Raw genomic sequence first — 20817 nt, 5'->3', positions numbered from 1 at the left:
TGAATCGTAAGTGAGAATCGATCGATTCTCATAGTTTCGAGAAAGGAGGGGCTATTGAGCTTGCTTTTATTACTTTGTTGAATGGGCTGAACTTTGTACTCAACTGGAATCTACCCGCGACCCATGGACCATGCCCAAAAATTTGTTCCCTCCCCCTTCTTTGTGCCCCTCCGCTACCCCCTTCTTTTTCTTTGCTCTTGCTCTTGCCTCACGCCGATGCAGCAAACAACAGCTGGCGCATAAGCAACCTCAATAGTCTATGTCTATGAACATGCGCGGTAATCTTCGTACCAGCCTGCCGCCGCTATCTAATTGAATAATAACCAGTTATCAACCTCGACGTCCATTTCGATAATTGAATGGAACTTAAAAAACAGTGCTGGGACTATACAATTGTGCTTTGATGTGCCCAGCGTCTTCTTTTGTGAGCTTCAAGCAGCACTAACCATCTCTCTAACTCTCTCCCCCTCTACCATTCCCTCTTTTTCGAACACCTGTTCATCAGCATCAGCATCAGCATCAGTTCATTCCACCATACACCCCTGGCATCACATTCATTCACTCGTCGCATCCTTATTCCTCCCTCTTCATACAGCTTTCACACTCACCCTGCCCTTGGTGCCTATTCCTCTTGAAACCGACCCATCGGCACAGCGCTGTCAGTTACGCCTCGCCTTCTTTATTGGCAATTGTATCGTTTGATATATCCCAATTGCACTCACAGCTGTCTTATGCCCCACTCCCTTTATTATTCACTCTGCCTACTCTGCGCACTTCTGATCCTAATCCAGCAGTTGTCACCAGTTCATAACAGCACACATCACACCTCACTCTGCAAAAGCGAACGCCAATATAACCATCCCCAATAGACGAATCCCTCGAAAAGCAGACTTGGTCCGCACTGTCTCTCCGTCTCTGAGCAACAAATTACACCGACTCGAAGCACCTGGACGAAATACATACTCGCCCCTGATTTCCTGGACTATCTGCTCGGTCCATCAACCCCGTCGTGGATTAAGTTCACTGCTTTGCTTGAGCGCAAACCTTCTTTCGCGTCATCTTTCTCGCGCGTCCTCGTTGTCTTCCACGCTTGTGTGGTGCACAATTAAGGCGTGCGAGTGGGTGAACGAGCGTGCGTGTGCGTGTGCGTGTCTTAGTAGGAGGGCGGAAATCACCTCCTTCTCCCCACCGTTTTTTTCCCCGCAATCCATCCACAGACTATCATTCTTCCCGGCCCCGGCAAGCCCTCTCTCTTTTCTCCATGATTGTCGTGTATCGCCTTCGACAATAGTACCCCACGATACCTGCTCACTTCTACCCCATCTGCACCATCATTTCACCCAGTTTCTCCGATATTCCATTTAATACACGACTCATAACCTTCGATACCAATCCATCCTAACTCAAGAAATCGAGGCTAGAATGACAGCACACAATATCGAGGCCCATGCTGTGGACTCATTACTGCACAACACGCTCCAGCTACACAGACAACTCAACAAGAGTCATCCAGGCGTAACACGGCCATTGACCCACACTCGTCAAAATCGCCACCAGCCCCACAGCCACGGATCAGCAGAAGAAAGGACACAGGCAGGTAGTGTCAGCTTTGGAGCACCGCTGGCAACGGAAAGCAATGCAGCAGGGGGCACAGTTATGAGCAAGACCCTTTCAGCTTCCTGCTCATCTAGCAGTATTGCAAGTCCTAGATTAGCAGCGGCAGCGGCTATTATTGCTTCTCCTCCTGCATCTACTGCGCCCAAACTATCTTCCAGCTCATCAACACCCTCTAGTCCTACACAGCCATCTTTTTCAGCAGCCTCAATACCTCGACTACCATCTGCCTCCACGTTTGTGCCCTACAACGAGCTGTCAGTAGGAAAACAAGCACATTCCAACAAGTCCGCACCTCTCGACAAGAGTGCTCTTCCATCTTTATCAGTCGACACAGCCTCTCTAGCACCATCTTCAACAAGAGCTGTTGGCAGCGCCCCATACACTCGACAATACACCAAAAGTCTCTCCTCAGGGATACACTCACAACCAAACCTCGCGCCTCACCCCCATGTACGACGTAACAAGACCTCCCTCAGCACACTGGCAAATATCGACCACAATAATAGGTTTCTTCACCATTTCCGTGGAGGTTACGACCCAGGGAAAGGCAATTCGACAATATCTATTAATGTCCGTTTCGTGTCCAAAGACTTGTGGGTGCGCGTAGAGATTCCAAGGGACATACCAGTGCGCAAAGCTCGCGATCTTGTACTAGAGCACTGTCAACTCACAATGACACCTCCATCTGCGCCGTCTTCGGTAGCAGATACCACGGTCATGGACGACGAGTCAGCACTTGCGGCTATCCCAAAGGCAGTTGATGAGCAGGCACTGGATAAAGATGTCAGCCAGAGAGAACTCGCGTCTATAGATGCCGTGGGAAGCAGTAGTGATGCTAACAAGACGCCAGCGGCCCGTTCGAGGATGACCAAGGGCACGCACAGATCTGCCGCGCACGGTGACATTCAGTCGTCCTACTCGGAGCCATCCCTAGCAAAGTTGGCTCTGTCCAATAACATCAATGGCGGGGTTGGTAAGGATACGCGGCGCTCTCATATGCCACTCCAAGAGCAAGGCTCCCAGCAGAAGGCGGCAGAGGCTCTTGTTGCTCGATTAGATATGTTTGCGCATAGCATCAATGGCATTGGAGACGAGGCTGCCAAGATCAACTATCTCAAAGACGTCACATTAAAACATGGCCCCACTGGCGCTCACAATGGAACTCCCTCGAGCACTCATCCCACTGGTCCCAGCAGAGCTCAGCAACTCAAACGGCTATTGTCAACCTCCCCGGTACACAATGAGGATATCCAAGGTACGAGTCCCCCAGATCGTGCTAGTCGAGATGTGGGTGCAAGTCGACTGGGACACATCTCTGGATGGACACATTGGAGGGATCGGCATAACAGCAACTCGGGCAAGCAGATCGAACGAGCCACATCTGACCAAGGGGACATACCGGTGGACTGCTCCAAGGCAGTTCAGCCGTACTATAATGGGGGGTTTAAGGGCGATCAGGAGGCGTGGAGGCAGTCCTTTGGGCTCTTCTGGGTAGCAGCGGTAATGCATACTCCTTTAAAATATGTTGGATTCTCGGATGTCCTATTAAACGTCGCCACCATTACTGAACCATCAATATCCTTTTTCTTTACGCAACAAAAAGGGACACTGGCTAGATGATTCACGGACGATCAATTCGTACTCGTTTAAACCGCAAGATCTACTTGAGCTCCAGCTGAGGAATCATTACATCCAGCTGCCCCCTCCGGACGGAAACCTAACCTATTATGACCACTACGCCGAAGGCATTCTGTTCAAGCTGTCAAAGAAGAACAGGCCAGTCAGTATGTTCACGAACCATGGTAGCAGAGAGTCCCAGGGCGTCTGGAAGGAGCGTTGGGTCGTACTACAAGGGTCAAAGCTGCTTATCTATCACAAGCGAAAGGTACATGAGGCGCGGTATTGCGCATGCAGAAACTGATGTTTGTGATGTATTAAGACGAAGTGTCGATGGCCTGACTCAATGTAGCTAATATGCCTCGGAATTTCTTCAGGACACTACGAAGAAGACCATAGATCTGCCAACCCCTCTACATATTATAACGAGGACACTGCCTCGCAACCCGCGCCAATTCTTCAAGGTCACATCGTCCTCCACGGCAACCATGTCGTCGACCATGATTACACTTGATGTATCGCCTGATCCAATGGTCCCCAAACTTTGTTTCCGAGGAATCAGCGAAAATGTAAGTGAGGAGCTATCGGTTTATCGGTTGCTTGAGTTGATGCCGTATAATTTCATACGCTTCGATATCTGACTTTTAACGATTACAATTCACAGGAAGTTAACCATTGGACAAGGATATTCAACTCCCTAAACAATAACGCCGCACCCCTGAGCTCCCCCTTGGTTGCTCAAGGGGGCTTTGGGTCACCTAACTTGGGATCTTTGGAATCGATGCCTGGTCGCTCCATGGACAGTTCAAACTCACTCGCTAGTTCCCTTGGTGGATACTCTTCAGAACGCAAGCGAAACCATACCACGAACAACACGTTCCATAATACAGTAGCATCAACTATGCCATCCATCGATCCCGTGCTCATCTCGAACGCAGCAGCAGCGATCTCAAACCTGAACAGTATGACCAACAGTAACCATCCGACAACGATCAACGGGCACCGTCGTAATATAAGTCAGACGACCAATCTCAGTGGGTCGATGCTTAATAACCGGGATATGAACTTGCTTCAGAATCACCCCTTGACGACCTCGACCAAGGAGGATATCCGTCGGAGAGCCATTACTGAGCCGAACCGTTTTCGTTTAATCAGTATGCAACCTCCAGCACAGCGTGGCCATGCCAAACATGGATCCAAGGGTAAGATTGATGGTGTTTACGAAGAGTGGCATAGTTACTCGGTAGGAAAAGCCGGTTCTGATGTCGCTCATTTTGGTGCTCTAACTCGCTAGTATCAGCACCAGAATTGGATACAAGCCAGGCAATGGATGTGTCGAACGTTTCGGATGTACCCTTCATGCTGGACTCACCCCCCGGTCGAAAGAAACGCCCAGTTCTAGGGACTGAGTATCTCGACAATGCAAGCCAGGTTCTCATGGCAACCTCCAGTGCACGCTCTTCCACAGCGCCTCTCTATTCTGGCTATATCTGGATGTACATGCCGAACGTTATTGACACGAGAGAGGATGAAGCGATCTCCAAGAGAACGGAGAAACAGCCAACGGCATCTTCATTCAACGATGAGTCAATAGCCATTCCTACCACTACTTCGTCACCAAGTACTTCAGGATCTAGAACGGTCAGCTCTAATACGAACAAGGCATCCGGGCGATACGTCAAGTGTTTTGCAGTGATCAGCGATCAGGGTCACTTCCAATGGGTTGAAGTCAAGAAGCAGAACGATCTGGAGACTGAACAGGAGCTAAAAGCGAGGCTGAAGGGAAGTACATCCCGTTCGAGTTACGGGATTCAGCTGACAGCACCAAAAACAGGCGAGCTAGACAGAGACACAGACGGATGCTCGATACCTGAGGAGTCGTCGGAACGACTTACAGGAATTTCATCGACAGAGCCGTCGAGGTGCGACACAGGGTTGATTCAGGCGTCTGTGGCCCATAAGCTGCGCCTGTTCTTCTTTTGCATCAAGATCCCGCCCTCTGTACTGACAGAGGTCCTTTTGAACACGGCGGAGGCAACTCCCCGCGCCCCTTCCATCGCCGCTACCGCTACCGCTACTAATGCAGCTGCCAAGGCAGTCAACAAGATTCGACATCGGCTGTCGTCCTCCCTCTCAAATTTCACGACATCTGCTCTGCCACCATTACCGAACACGAAGTCGCAGTCGCTGACGGGATCGATATCGAAGGGGAAGAACATGACCTGGCCAAATATGGCATCGTCTCATGACAAGGAGGTGTTTACTCAGAATCACCAGCAACAGCAAGCACTGCATCCTGAGAAGGCGATGACAGTTCCAGGCGGCTCAATTGGATCCGTTTTGCACAAGGCGTCATCGGTATCGCTCAAGTCGACCCCGCCGAATATCACGACGGTGCCGTCTGTAGCTTTGACATTAATGTTACAAGGCAAGGACGGAGAATCTATCCAATTCGCTTCCCCGACTTCGGCAGAACCCACCTCGCCGGTTTCGCCCACATCGTCGTCCAACAACGTCTTATTCCTAGCGCAGAGTCTTCAAAAGGCAGTTCTATTGAATCGTCAGCACTCGGTCACAAATGATGAGTACAGCGACAGCGGCAGCAGCAGCAGCGAGAACACAACCACACAATCTACACAGTCATCTCCTCTAGGCTCATCCAAGGCTCGATTGACGCTTTCGAAGGCAATGGCGGCAAATCAGACGGCGCTTCCTGACTCGGCTGCGATGCTAGAGCAATCCAAGTTGCTGCAGGAGCAATTGGAGACTCAAAATCGCCATCAGCGAACAGAGGATCGCTCTCGTACTAGACATCAGCAGGAACATCACACACATCTACAGGACTCTTCTGGTGTCTATGTAGATGTTAATAGCTCTGCGAGCATCAACTCTGTGTGTCCATTTATGGAGTTGAGCGAGAACGTTGATGGGTCGGACGAGGCGTTCGTGATGTTGAAGGGGTATACAGAGACAGAGGAAGGATGGAAAGCCTTGCAGTATGCACTCGAGAAGTCCCTGGGTAAGGCATCCTCCTTGGATGATTTAATCTGCCTCATGATTTATGGATCGTAGTCGTGATTGCCCATAAAACTGACTAACATGGCTATTCTCATGTTATAGATGGTTTGATCGGGGAGCAGACGTCAGCGCTTCCTCCTGAGGACACACTCATTCCATCTTATCACTCGCCTCCCGAGGTGCAACTCTCCGAAAAGGCGCAAAGGTTTCTAGACGCGAAGGAGTCGCTTATCGAGGAGGCCAACCTAGCAGCATCCAAGGCTGCGGTCGAGGCCGCCAGGTGTTCCACACCTGATATGGTTTCTGGAGGATCCATCGTGCCGTCGAATGGAGCCGTGGCGCAGATTCGAGCGACGAGTGTCAGTCTGACGAGGTGGATGAATCTCACGGGCGGCGGCGAGAAGGACCGTGAGAAGAGCAAGGTCCGTCTTCCTCGATAAATGTACTGAGCAAGAAAAACAAACGAAGCGAGGTGGTACCTTTATTGTGATTAGTGGGATCTCAATAGAACCACGGGAGCACTAACGCGAGAACCTTTGTTCTGTAATGATATCAACAGAAGGCCAGCTCTTCCGTCCCACAAGCAGATTCTGATCAGAACAACGGCAAGCACGCATACCTTGGTGCAATGCCAGCACGCCCAATAACGATGACTTCATGCTTCGTGTCAAGCAACGGCCGCTCGACTGCTGGCGCCTCCACTGCGAGTGGGGCGTCTGTGTTCACAACAGAGGCTTCTGCAACTGGAGAAGGTGGTGGTGATGATGATATTGAAGCCCATACTAAGCGAAGCGCACCGCCCAACAATACTCTCTCGCCGTCCATGGGTGCAGGGGCCAGTATGCTCCGTCCCCGACCGCGGCTGTCCCAGCAGCGATCTGCAGACGAACTATCTAAGGCGTCTGCCAGTGAAACACTCGATCCAAGCTATGACAAAGGCCACCATTCAAGACAGCACACGTCAGGAGGGGATGTTGCGCTGAATTCGACTCCAACGACCATAGTGCAATCGATCAGCACTGAGGGCGTAGGAAATAGCAGTGGTGGAAGTAACGGTCGATCCGGATCAGCATGCAAGGCCACATCAAGACTACAGCAACGGGATTTTGCCAGGACTAGTCAAAGAAGGGTGACAGGGGCGTCTGCATCGGACGCAATCGCAGCCACTTTGGTTCTTTTGCCATCGCACTTTCCAGAGTCGGACATTCAACTCTCGCCTTCGTTGGGATACGCACCAATGATGGACGGAGTAGCGGAGGAAACAACAGAAATAAGGTTGAACTCATTCTCGCCGACGGCGGCAACGAGTAGTAAGCTTGCCGAGACCACGGAGATGTCGGTGTTTGCGCCTGGAGAAGAAGTGTCTTTGATGGCTGCTGGCAACGGTGGAAACAAGGCTGCTGGTTCGGCCGAGGATACCGCAAACAGGAGTAGTTTTCACTCGCTGCATTCTAACAACAATAATAACAATGGCAGGAGCAGCGCGAGACGGTTATCGTTGATGGAATTAGGAAGGTCACTGGGCGTTCATGCTGCTGCCAATGATTATGGGAGGACGACAAAGGGGGAGGTAACACCACCACATTTGCAGCCCCTGGATCCTGGAGCCACGATGATGATGATGATGGATGGCGTTGATGCACAGACGCAAGAACGAGTAGTCGAGGAGACTGTGCTCGTCGAAGACAAGGCCGGAGGGAGAGGCGTGAGCGGCAGCGGCAGCGGCAGCAGCAGCAGCAGCAGCCATCCTGGCAAGAAGCATCAAACGGTTCTTGGAGCGAGCAAGGCAGTGGTTAGCGGTGTGTTTGGCAAGTTCAGGAAGAACATTGGGTAGAAGGGGGAGCATTTACCATAGTTGCATAGTTGTTTTTTGTTTTTTGTTTGTACATGTATATACGTGTGTTGTTCCTGAGGAAGATTAAAAGAAATGGTGGCGTTGGTATATGTAGTTTATGTCGCTGTACAGAGAGAGATGCGCAGGATGCATCTGGAGCGGTGGTGCCGCCGAAGCCGGCTAGGACTGTATCGTATTTCTCTATCTAATATGTACTGTACATGTGGCCTGTGTGGCACGGCCCTATTTGAGCTGGTAGCGAGGAGTCTGTGGGGATTTTTGCCATTGGGAGTTAGACCGATTGGACCATGGATGGTTAGATAATAACTGCGTCGCTTTCCCGCGTTTTTTATACTTCCTATATTTTTGGGACTGGGGATTTATACAAAGCATCCATCGAGGGTGTGAGGGACGAGGAGGACATGGGGTGTACTTGTGTGAGCGTTGTGGGTGGGCGTAAAAAGACTCGGAGCTGGCGCTTGATTGCGCAGGTTTTGTAAGAAAAAAAAAAGAAAGGCGCACAGGCAGGGGAGGAAGCGCACATGGTGGAGAGGCAGACACGACGCGTCCTGACAAGAGGGGGAACGACTGGTCCAGTTGCGCCCGAAATCAGGACCATGCTCAGCCAGTCGAATGAAGCTGAAGGGAGAGTCCCTCTGCTCTGGGTCTACGGCGTCCTTCCTTTCTTTCTTCCTTCCTTCCCTCCTCCCCTCCTGTTTGCCACCGCCGCTTTTTTTTTTTTTTTTTTTTTTTTTTTTTTTCTTGTTTCCATTCCCCCTGGAGGAGATCGATCTCCCTCAGTCGAATGCAATTCCACCAGCGACCAGCGATCAGCAATTAGAACCCAGACCAGACAAAGAAGGAAAGAAGTAAGCGCTGAACCCTTTTTATTTGCTCGCTCGTTCGCTTAATGCATTCACTTTTCTTTTTTCCTCTTTCCTTCTCTTCCCCCCTCCTCTCTCTTTCTGCTCTTTCGCCTCTTTCCCCTCTCCCTGCTTTCCTCTCTTCATTTCGTCCTCTTTCCCTTCCTTCCTGCCTCCACTCCCTCCACCACCCCTCACACGCCGTGCAACGAACTTCTTCCCGCCGCTAATCCTCATCCGCATATCACTCCAAACGCCTTGCATATCCCCTTCTCACCTCACCTCACACTGCACTCCATACACTTTCATCCATCGAATCGCACGCCTTTGACTCAACTCTACATTGTTTCCAAACCAGGACACCCGTACATTCTTCTTCCCCCCTCCCGCAGCGGCCTCTCTCTCCGTTCTCCAAAATGGACCAGCAAGAAGAGCAACACCGGCAAACCGACGGCAACGATCTCTTTGACAACATTGAACCACACCTGCACCCCTTTGATGCGCACAGGGTCTCCGTGCACACCTCCGCAGAGACGGGCCAGGAAACTCCAGATCCACCTCCAGAGCACACCTCGGCCACCCCCGTTATCATCATGACCCCTGTGGAAGACGAACAGGCACCAACACCCACAGTGTCAGTCGACATGAACCCCATGGACCCGAGCGATATCGATATGGAGGCTGCCTCGATTTACAGCAATCAGTCCTACGACACCGCACCCGATTATGAAGAGGCCTCATTATTTGAAAAGGACAACGGCAGCAGCGATCAAGGTTGTAGTATTGAAGATAGCAGTGTCAATATCGACAGCAACAGCGATAGTAATCACCTCAACAACGACAGCGGCATACCCTCCCCTCTGGATAGTGAACACAGTGCAGGGGCGCGAACCCATTCCTTTGTAACCCAACATTCGACAAAGCTGCACAACCAAGACCAAGACCAGCAGAGAGACGCGGAGCAGGCTGCAAATAGGCGGCTCATCACCATCGAGCCTGCAGCATTGTTGAAACAACAACTGACTATTCTACACCCCGCCCTTACAGCTACGCCCGACCCCTCGACAGTTCTACCCACAGTTTTCGCTCTCGCATCATCCGTTCCTAACCCGACTGTCCACCAAATTTCTATGACCACCCCTGGTCTGCCCACAGCAACTGATCTGGTCCCTGTGCCCTTCAAAACCGTTCTCCACCCACCTCTGAACCCTGCAGGAGCTGCCAATGCGTCTCGGACAGAAGAAGCTACTTCAAGACCCTTATCTTCAGAGAGCATTACTAGCCCAGATTTTCCGAGAGCAGAGGATCTAGATGACAATATCCATCCTTACTTTGCCGGGTCAAACTTGTTAGAACAACGGCCCTCATCTCGGGACCGCAATGCCGCTCATGAAAAGGCTGAACTGATCGAGCCTTCTGGACCCGAGGCTGGCTGGTCCAAGTTGGGTCCCGATCAAGGCTCCTCAACGTTATCGACCAGCTTTTTCACGCCCTTGTCAGACTCAGCCAGGGCGCCAGTGTCCCATACGATCTACAGTCAGCATTTGGACCCGACTCACGACAGGCAAAAGGTGGACGATTTCCAGCGACCACAAGAGGAGGCACTGGCTGCAACCGAAGAAAACAACTCGATTGGATCGAGAACGACAGTGTTTGGATTTACTCCGATAAACAACCCAGGGAATCAGCAGGCCAACATGCTATCCAGCGAGGAAGGAGTGCTGAGGGATGGACATGTTTGTCAAAAGTTGCCAATTGATCATAGGGCACGTTCATCCGATGGCGTTGGTGGTGACGGTGCCATTGGAGGAGGCGGGTCGAGAGGCTACGGGAGCAATTTGAACGAGCTTCTCAGCGGAGGAATGTTAAACCCTATGTCAACCCCTCGGGTACGCGCAGGAATTTCGCCCACGCTCAATCTGGAGCAGCATGAGGACGCGACGGGGGTGCCGCAGGCGGAAGACGAAGAGTCGGTCAAGGATCTGATGGATACGAAGGATTGGAGCAAGACGGGTCTTGGACCAAGATCGAGTTGGCCGACAGAACTTTTGACATTTGTATCGCTTCTGATGCGGTCGGCCTCTCCGCTTGCTATTTATTGGGGCGACCAGCACTACCTGCTCTACAACGATGTAAGTGGGGAGACGTATCGTGTCGCTTTGTCTCTGTTTTTTTTTTTCTACCTGCCTTGTTGAATTGGGTTACGGAGGAGCAGCAGCGCGCAAATGTGAAGATGTGTAGACCTGTCTGCGTCTGAGATTGGATTACGACAAAAGTATTTTCTGTTCGACTGAGCGTTTGAGCGACGACAGTGCGGGAACGGGGCATCGATTGGTGTCCCTGAACAAGAACAAAACACAAAATAGCGAGATAGGCGGAAGTGATGGCATTCCCGAGATTATTATGGGAGGAGAATGAGGCTCCTCTTCTGATTGGATGTTTTAGTTCAATTGATTTTTCTTTATTGACGCTTAATCACATTTGCAACTACATGCAGCATCTGGGTGGACTAACTTACTGCAAAAGCTTGACCAGTTGGACTAACCACGAATACTTCAAGTCCATGCAAGGCTATGATGTTGAGGGTTGATATCGGTTTATGTTTTTTCTCATTTTCTCATTTATCTTGTATGTCGTCCTTGCCGTCTGAAAATGACTCGCCGCTATCACAAATAGCCTGGATGCTGCTTTTCCTCGTCCTTCCTTCACATGCGCTGCCCTATTTTTTTCGTCCGTTCTTGTTTTGTGTTTGCAGACAATTCGATTGTATTTGCTGTTTACTCAGCGGGTGCTTTAAGGTGCTTCCAGCGGTGGAGGGATTTTTTTTCTAAATGTATCTTCTCTCGAAACTCAGACAAATTTCGTGTGAACGGGAACACAGAGCAAAATGCTACTTTATCTTCTTTTTTGCGTTGCGGACAGAGTCTTGTGAGGTTGTGGGCGGTTTTAAGACACATACACAAGAAAAAAAAAAAAAAAAGTGTTGAGAGCCGCGAACAAACATGCTGAACAAGTCAAACACTAGGGCAAGTGAATATTTCACTGAAGGGAAAATTACGCTGCACAAGGTCCATCTTCCACCCGAGAGAGAATGTTTTAGATATGGAGGAACCAGAGCTGTTGTTGTACCGTTCTTAAGCAGCGATTTCATTTATATTGGTATAGGCATGGCGGCCGATACTGAAGCGAAAGCATCCACTTGGTAAGTCCCAGTCTTCCTCGCATTTTTATTCACAAGCTCAATTCTACTCCCATTATCATTTGGCTTAGCTACACTCTTGTATATTCATCCGCTTCACAGAGACTCAAAGATCTTTTTTATTGCACGAAACTGAGTCACTGCCGGAAATCGTGATATTTTGACTGATGGTGAATTGTGCCTGGACTAACTCGCAATGCCTTTTTTATATTTCTCCCTCGCCCCCTCATCTTCCCTTGTTTATTAGCATTGGGTGCTCCTGGATCTACCGTATGGAGCGAGATTTGGGATGTTTTAGCAGCCCAAATAGCAGAAGTGAAAAGAACAGGACATGGCACCGATAACAAAGGCCTTCGGATGGACCTTCGCCGGTAATTGCATTGCGATGCCTCTGTTTTTCTTACGCAGCTCTCATTTCTTCTGCAGTTGTTTATCGGGATCACAGCACTTTGACCATTATCGCTGATGTTTGTTGCCTCCGCCTTTGTCATAGTGAGGGCTACGAAGAGGAGTGTTACTTCGATTTCACGTTCTCGCCAATCCTCCTGCAGGATGGGTCAATAGGGGGCATTTTTGCTGTTGTGCAGGAGGTGACTCAGTCGATCCTGAACCAGCGACGCCTCATGACGTTGAACCAGTTTAGCAAACAGGCACCCTTGATTCAGTCCATCAGAGGCGCCCACTCGATGATCACGACCATTTTACAAGAATCCAACAACCTCGATATCCCCTTCTCAATTGTCTACAAGATGAAGGAAACCGCCAAAAATCCTGCAACTTCGCACGCGTATGGGACATTTTCGCCGCAACCTTCGTCACAGCACTCGTCGTACATCGACAACACCAGCATCACACCACCTGAGCACGAAGTTCTCCTTAGAGCAGGACCACTTGCTGGTACAGGAATGGGGTCGGATCAGGACACGAGTAGTGCTGCCAGGTCCAAGGTTAGATTGATCCGTTCACATTTTTCTGCTGGCCTTCCTCCAGACAAGAAGAACGGCCGTAGAATTCCCCAAACAGCGATTCTTTGTAGTACATCCTTCGATCGTAACCTGGAGACCGTGAGTTATGGTGGCGTCAAAGAGAAAGTTTTTTCCAAAACGACCTCGTCACGACATATCCCCGATTCACTTCTCATCACCCCTGAAGAGTACGAGCCCCTCGACCCGTCGGAGCCTGTCCACGATGACCCCTGGGCGTGGCCTGTGCGATCGGTTCTTTCGGACGGTATTCCACGACTAGTCACGCTGCCAAAAGCGACCCACAGGCTCGCCCGTGCCTTGCTGTTGCCAATTCTCGAGAATCCATCTGTGCTAGAGTCGAGGATCTCGACCATCTTGATCGTCGGTATCAATCCATTCCAGATGCTAGATAATCAATACCTCGATTTCCTTGCACTGTTAGTCGCCAACATCGCATCCCTTCTCCATTTCGGCCGCTCGCGTGAGGAAGAACGCATGAGTAATGAGGCCCTGTTCGAGCTGAATAAGGCCAAGATCTCATTCTTCCAGAACGTCTCTCACGAACTTCGAAGTACGTGCTGCCGCTGTTTTTTCTTTCTTACCGAGTTCCATCCTTTTAATGCATGCTAATATCCCAGTTCGCCTTATTGCTTCATCTTTCAACTTTAGCTCCGTTGACATTGATGCTTGCACCGCTAGATGACGTTCTTAATCAGACGCCAGAGAACGCCCCAACTCGCCAAAACCTGGAAATGGTCCGCCGAAATTGCAGGCGTATGCTAAAATTGATAAACACGCTGCTTCAGTTCTCCAGAATCGAGGCCGGTAAAGGCCAAGCCCAGTTTGAGGAGACCGACCTGGCGAAGGCCACACGAGAGATATCGGCCAACTTTGAGAGCGTAGCGCGTGGATTCGGCTTGGAATACATCATCAAGTGCGAGGATTTAAGTGGTGTGTCGGGTGGGATCTGGGTCGACCGAGCCATGTGGGGAGGCGTCATTCTCAATTTGATCGGCAACGCTTTCAAGCACACATGGGAAGGATCGGTCACCGTGCACCAGTACCCAAGTAAGGGCAAAAACGGCCGTGACGGCGTGGCAGTGGATGTCACGGACACAGGAGTCGGCATCGCCTCGGAGCACTTGCATACTCTTTTTGGTCGGTTCAATCGCATTGAAAGCGAGCAGTCTCGCTCGCATGAAGGCACGGGTATTGGTTTGTCCTTAGTCAAAGAGTTGACTGAAGTTCATGGCGGTTCAGTGTCTGTTACCTCGGAGCTTGGCAAGGGCACATGCTTCCGTCTCTGGATCCCAGCTGGCAGAGCCCACCACCCTTGTGCTCAGGTCAAGTTGGGTGATTCAAAGGACAATTCATTGCTCAGGCCGCCCAAGAACGAGGCCTTGAACAATAAGACGGACGCTTCGATGTATGTGGAGGAGGCTCAACAGTGGATCGCACACAAGGCACTTCCAGGATCCACATTAACAGCATCTGGTACAGATTCGACCGAGGAAGACAAAGATGAGGATGACGACGACGCACTCCATCTGGGAATTAATTACATGCAGAGAGAGGCCACCGGCGAGATGAATGCGTACTATGAAGTCTCAGCCATGAACCTGGATGAGAATGAGCTCACAAAGATCCTGATCGATCCCCCAGAGTCAGGCGATGTTGTTGTGCCAGAAATTCCGCTCTCGAAGATTGATCCGCATATTCCTCCCCGCCGAACATCTTCTACAGTCCACAGCCCCAAGGTCCCGATGATAGACATACTTGGTCTTCCATCAAGGGGATGGGAGCCGCCCCATGTGCCCCAGACGGGAGAGGTGATTGAGAGAAGCGTAAATGATGATGGTGGCTATCGAGAAGAGGCCGTGACGGATAATCTTGCTGAGGAGCGTGAGGAAGCTAAGAAGTCGATGCCTAGCGTTCGGTCCAGGAGAGGTTACATTATTATCGTGGACGACAATAACGACATGCGGTCATACCTCCGTGAGATTCTAGGCAAGGACTTTAGAGTACGTTGCGCTGTCGATGGTTTGGATGCTATTCGACTGATCTCGGAACGGTTGCATCAGGGCAAGCGTATCGATCTTGTTCTCAGCGGTAAGGCTCTTTTTTTTTTTTTTTTTTTTTTTTTTTTTTTAAGAGAGAGAGAGAGAGAGAGGGAGAAAACCACTACAACGATGTATCTGACCTGTTATCGACACTCATTTCGTTTCTTGTTTCCTGATGCGCTAGATGTTGCTATGCCAAATATGAATGGCTATGACCTACTGAAGTGGCTTCGCAACGATCCCGCGACCATGATGACTCCGTTCATTCTGCTGTCTGCGCGTGCGGGCGAAGAGGCCAACGTGGAGGGACTGGATCTTGGCGCAGATGACTGCCTGGTGAAACCGTTTTCCGCAAGAGAACTCCTAGCTCGCGTGAGATCTACGATTCGCCTTTCTGATCTTCGACATGAACTCATTCGGGAGCAGCGCCACGCACTTGAAATGAAACAGCTGATTTATTCGATCTCTGTTCGAATCCGCAGTGGACTCTCGTTGCCACAGATTCTGGACACGGCGTCAAGGGAGCTCTTCAAGGTGATACGGTGCAACGCTATCAGAATTTGTCGCTTCAGGGGTGTCGATCAGGAAACAGGGGAACATTGGGTTAGATTTGTCTCAGAGATCGTTCAAGTCGGCAATCCGAAAGTCTTGACACCCACGGATCGTCTGCTACCCAAGGGGCTGGAGGTAGAGGAATCCCTTGTTGCCAACAATGATCATGAGTCATCCGGTGAGCTTCGTCATATTACAAACCACCAGCACCCAGTCTTTGGCGCCAAGAATTTTATCAGTGTCGCATTGATCTACAATCGCAAGGTCTGGGGTTATCTTTTAGCGTCCCGCGAGGCTGATATGAAGGATTGGTCGCAGAGCGAGAAGCTACTATTTGAGCAGACTGGAAATCAAATCTCTCTGGCGATTGCGCATGCCAACTTGTGGGAGTTGAAAAAATCACAGCAGGTGGAGATGGAGGCCGCACATGCGGCCAGCGAGGCCAAATCTCAGATTCTGGCGAACACGAGCCACGAACTGCGGACTGTAGGTATTCGTCTCGGTTCTAAATGGCTCTGTCCACGCTGTCCTTTAACAGTTTATTAATCATGCGACCTTTTCTTTTATTCACGTTACGCAGCCCATTGGAGCAATTGTAGGAGCACTGAGTGCCCTTGAGGACACGGACTACAATTTGACAGGCGAGCAGCGCGATATGGTCAAGATCATGCAGATCACAAGCGATGTCGCCTTGAGTGTCATCAACGACCTTCTGGACACTGCGAAACTGGAGGCAGGAGCCATGAGACTGAATATCAAGGATTGCCCCAACATTGTTGAGACTCTGGAGCAATCCGTGCGCATCTTTGCGGATAAGGCTGGGCGCAAAGAACTGGATATGATCATGGAACCGTCAGAAGATCTGGATAATTTGGTGATCTTGCTTGAACAAGGAAACTCCGTTTGGACGGATGGAGATCGCCTTCAGCAGGTTATTATGAACCTTATCGGCAATGCAGTGAAGTTCACGGCAGCAGGCAAGGTCTGCATCAAATTCACGCTTCATAAGAGTGACGCGCCTTTACTCGGCGGCGACTCTACGGCAGACGTTCAGCAGCAACAGCAACAGCAACAGCAACAGCAGCAGGAGGTCCAGCAATCACCGGATGCACGAGTACGTTTGCAGATCCCACCAGACGCAACAATGACTCAGGTGACGTTCCGGTTTGAGGTATCGGACACGGGTATCGGCATCGACAGTGAATTTTTAAAGAACCACATCTTCAAGAGTTTTGCGCAGTATGACCAGACGATGACCAGGCGCTTTGGTGGCACTGGGCTCGGTAAGTCTTCAAAAGTTGAAATAGTTAACTTGCTGGATTAATTATGGCTATACGAATTAAGGTTATGTTGCCGTTACACAAAAGCGGGCGCGACAGCCTGTTCAAGTAACAGCGAAACAGGCTCCAAATATGCATAACGTTTAGACTAGTAGTATCGCGTGCCACTGGCATGGGTGATTGACATTTTTGGTAGTCATTTCTCTGATGTATCTATCGAATCCTACTAACACATTTACGCTATCATAGGTCTCGCCATCAGCAAGCACCTTGTCATGATGAACGGGGGCATCCTGGGCGTAACCTCGACTGTGGGCCAAGGATCTACTTTCTACTTTACCTGGCCTGCTTTCATCGTCACCTCACCTTCTGTTCCCACTGTGCCTAAATCACCATTTCGTCCTAGACTCTCGCCTGAGGTTGCGTTCGCGACGCGTGTCGTTGTGGTTGAGCCACTTGCGGATGCCAGGCAGGTATTGTGCAAGTTCTTAAATCAGCTGAACGTCCAGGTCACGCCATATGAGAGCTACGAGGGTGTAGTGCAGGATGAACAAGGTCGACAGCCTGATTTACTGAGACCAGATGGATCTGCGCTGACCGCAAGCTACAGACCGAATGTGCATTTTTTCCTTACCACGCGCATGAACACTGCTGACTCCGTTGTCGAGACTGCACGAGCACTCGCCGTGTTATACAATCAGAGGAACGATCTGGTCAGGACTAATGGAAATGCAGACTACAAGGTCTCTATCGTACTGGTTATCTTTTCTTCTCCGCAGAGTCGCTATTTGGCCAAGGACACAATCAAGAGGATTTGCGCCGATGGCTTCGAGGATATGGTGCGATGTCATTACATCGTCAAGCCTGTAATGACAGACCGTATCGTCGAGTGTTTACAGATGGTGGAGTCTCATGAAGCTTTCACGCAAGACGTGAGTGAAGAATCGCCAAATACGACTCAGGCGGGCACGATTCAGAGCGGATACCAGCAGCTTTATCGTCGCCACTCGAAACATAGTCAGCGTGCCTTACCCAACGAACATGACTCGGATCACAACGCAGAGTCCACAGATAGGCAGATCCTCCCTGCTAACAGCAGTGTGAGTCCTGTGTCCAGTGATTATGAGCGGGATATCGACTACAACAGTAACACGCTAGAAGCCTCATCGTTGAATCCGGATAGGAGAGCGAGTTCACCAGACCATATGTCTGTTGCTGCTCCGAAGACCAATGTCGATTTGACCTCGCCTGCAAGCGCATCACGCCCAGTTACGGCCGCCAGCAACACTCCTGGCCATCAAAGGGTTTCTTCCGCAACACAACGTCGACTCCGCATGAAAATGAATAGCGATAGCTCAGCCAACCGGGCCGGTGCAGCAGTGAAACCAATCGCTGGAACTCAGTCCACCGATGAGTCGGCACAATCTTCAAGCGAGAATCCAGCCTTCAGTAATCGAGCTGCCAGAGCTGCAGCGGGCAAACGCGAGCGTAAAGGAAAATGTATCCTGTGTGTCGAAGACAACATTATCAACCTGAGGGTACGTTGACGGATAGCTGTGGTTTGCTATTGGTAGCTATGAAGCGAAGAAATGTGGATGACGACCTCTCAAATCGTGTAACTTACAGTGAAATTTTCTCGTATCTCTGAAGGTTGTTCAATACCAGCTCCAGAAACTGGGTTACGATACGCAATCAGCATGCGATGGCCAAGTAGCCATCGACATCATCAAATCTCAGGTTGAGATGCTGGGTGAGGGCACGACAGCTCTGCTGAGCGCACAAGATCGCCAGCCACAGACGGGAGGTATGGATGGCGTCGGTATTGCTCTCTGCTTCGCAGGGGAATCTGACAAACAGCACTTGTCTTCATCACCAGCATCGTTTCATATGAGCATTGGGAACGGCTTTCTGTTAATTCCGGAGAGCAATGGAAATATGAGCCATATCTTTGACCAAACAGAGCTGTTGACTTCTACTTTGATTCCAGGGTCAGCCAGAATGGCATCGATATCGACGACAAATGTATTAGCGCCATTATCCGATGCGATCTCAGCTTCTTCGTCCTCAATCCCGGCATTGGGCGACGCGACCACGATTACAACTACGACTACAACCACGACTGCGACTGAGGCCACGATATCGCTTGCTCCTGCTATTTTGGATGGCGTCGACGAGTCCGCGACTGGACAACACCCTATTGCTGTAGCGACAGCCACAAGTCCGAATCCGTCCAAGACTGGTGCGCTGGAAGGGTTATTATCGTCATCATCGTCGACGTCTTTGAGAAATCATTCCAAGATTGATCTGATTCTGATGGACTGTGCGATGCCGATCAAGAGTGGGTTTGAAGCAGCGAGTGAGATTCGAGCGATGGGTCAGTCATCTACATTTGCGGCGAATATCCCGATCATTGCGCTGACTGCCAGTGCGGTTCCGTCGACAAAGGAAAAGTGTATTGCATCAGGGATGAATGGGTACCTGAGCAAGCCGACGAAGCTAGCGAATCTGGAGGCTATGTTGGATCAGTGGATTGAGTAATGGGACAAGATGTCTCGGCATTTTTTTCTTTTTCTTTTTCTTTTTCTTTTGCTTTTTTTTTTTTTTTTTTTTTGTAAAGGCGATGGATGGACCATGGATTGTCCAATATTACTTCTCTGGCGAATGCCTGTCAGGAAAATACGGTTGTTCATTTCATTTTTCCATATACATTGTATGTCAATACTCCTAGATATCTATATAGCCGTTCGTTTTAAACGACTTAATACCAGTAAAGGAGTTTGATATGGCCGCACAGCATTCATGTATCTGATGATTTGATTTTTGTGAAATCGTAGGGTGATTCAGTGATTCAGGTCGACTGCGCTGCATTGTACCTTTTTCACAAAATTTTTTCAAACGGGCGATAATACCCTGACCAGCATAGCTGATTCTGTCTTTTATTATTATCTAAAGGGGTTAACCTGGTCTTCTCGTGTTGATATTGCTGTTACAGAAAATACAGAGTAGCCAACCGTTGAGAGCGCTTGAACATACCATGGGCTGGTAAAGGCGTTCATCCGTGGGATTTCAATGATCAATGTTCTTATTTGACCTTTCTTTCATTCTGGATGGTATGGATATACAAGAAAGCGTTGATCGTTACCTCTTGAAGAACTCGATGTAGCGGCAGCGGCTTTGGGTAAAAAGAAAACAACGGATAGCTGATATGTCAGGTCGTGCCCGTCATCAACACTGGCCCCCCATTTACAGGTGTGTTATTTCATTCGAATACAAAAGTCTGAATTGAGGGGGGGGGGGGAGGGAGAATTTTATAGCCCGTCCGGCAACGAAGGATGCTGTATGAGGCAACGCGGATTTTCGGTAAAATGCGCGTAAAAGAGGTTCGAAGACCGTTTGATTAGTTTACATCTATGGTTATAGAAACGATTATTCGACATCGATGTATGAGAGAGCAAGCCGAAGCATCGAAATTTGGAGGGCAGATGTATGATAAGTTATTGCAAACGGGCGTACTCAAGTAAGAGTATGACAAAAATGAAATAGATAAAAAAAAAAATTAGACGCGAAGACACGACGGGCCCAACTCTGTCGAGATTTCTTTGTTTGTTCCAAATGGGAATGACACTCACTGGAGCCGGAGGATTTTCTTTCATGCAGATGTTGGCTGGAGAGACATATTGACTATTCAATAGTAACGATGTATTCGTCCGATGCACGCAAGAGGAGCGCACTTTCCAAATCGAACGCATCAGCAAACGTGTTCTCGGCCGCGACGGGCCAGCGTCGCTTACGGAGGAAGTAAATTCCGTCGG

At 49.9% G+C, this 20817-nt stretch overlaps 2 protein-coding genes across 2 annotated transcripts; both read left to right on the top strand.

Moving 5' to 3' along the window:
• The first annotated feature begins 4501 nt into the window (after window positions 1-4501).
• Window positions 4502-8188, top strand: BC939DRAFT_117306 (uncharacterized protein). The gene is made up of 3 exons (XM_051549969.1): window positions 4502-6253; window positions 6355-6674; window positions 6812-8188. The coding sequence occupies exons 1-3, from the start codon at window positions 4561-4563 to the stop codon at window positions 8084-8086; spliced, it is 3288 nt and encodes a 1095-aa protein (XP_051413736.1). The 5' UTR covers window positions 4502-4560; the 3' UTR covers window positions 8087-8188.
• A 1177-nt stretch (window positions 8189-9365) lies between these two features.
• BC939DRAFT_501917 (uncharacterized protein) lies at window positions 9366-19543 on the top strand (the record flags this gene model as incomplete). Its single annotated transcript, XM_051560225.1, has 9 exons — window positions 9366-11081; window positions 12115-12151; window positions 12396-12519; window positions 12642-13684; window positions 13783-15222; window positions 15358-16211; window positions 16306-17008; window positions 17255-18543; window positions 18656-19543. The coding sequence occupies 9 exons, from the start codon at window positions 9366-9368 to the stop codon at window positions 19541-19543; spliced, it is 8094 nt and encodes a 2697-aa protein (XP_051413735.1).
• Between the last annotated feature and the right edge of the window lie 1274 nt (window positions 19544-20817).

The sequence above is a fragment of the Gamsiella multidivaricata genome (assembly GCF_025024155.1).
Source record: "Gamsiella multidivaricata strain RSA 2152 chromosome Unknown BC939scaffold_22, whole genome shotgun sequence".
In the NCBI taxonomy this organism is placed as follows: Eukaryota; Fungi; Mortierellomycota; class Mortierellomycetes; order Mortierellales; family Mortierellaceae; genus Gamsiella; species Gamsiella multidivaricata.
The sequence above is the reverse complement of the archived record's forward strand: the minus strand, read 5'-3'. Positions and strand labels throughout refer to the sequence as shown.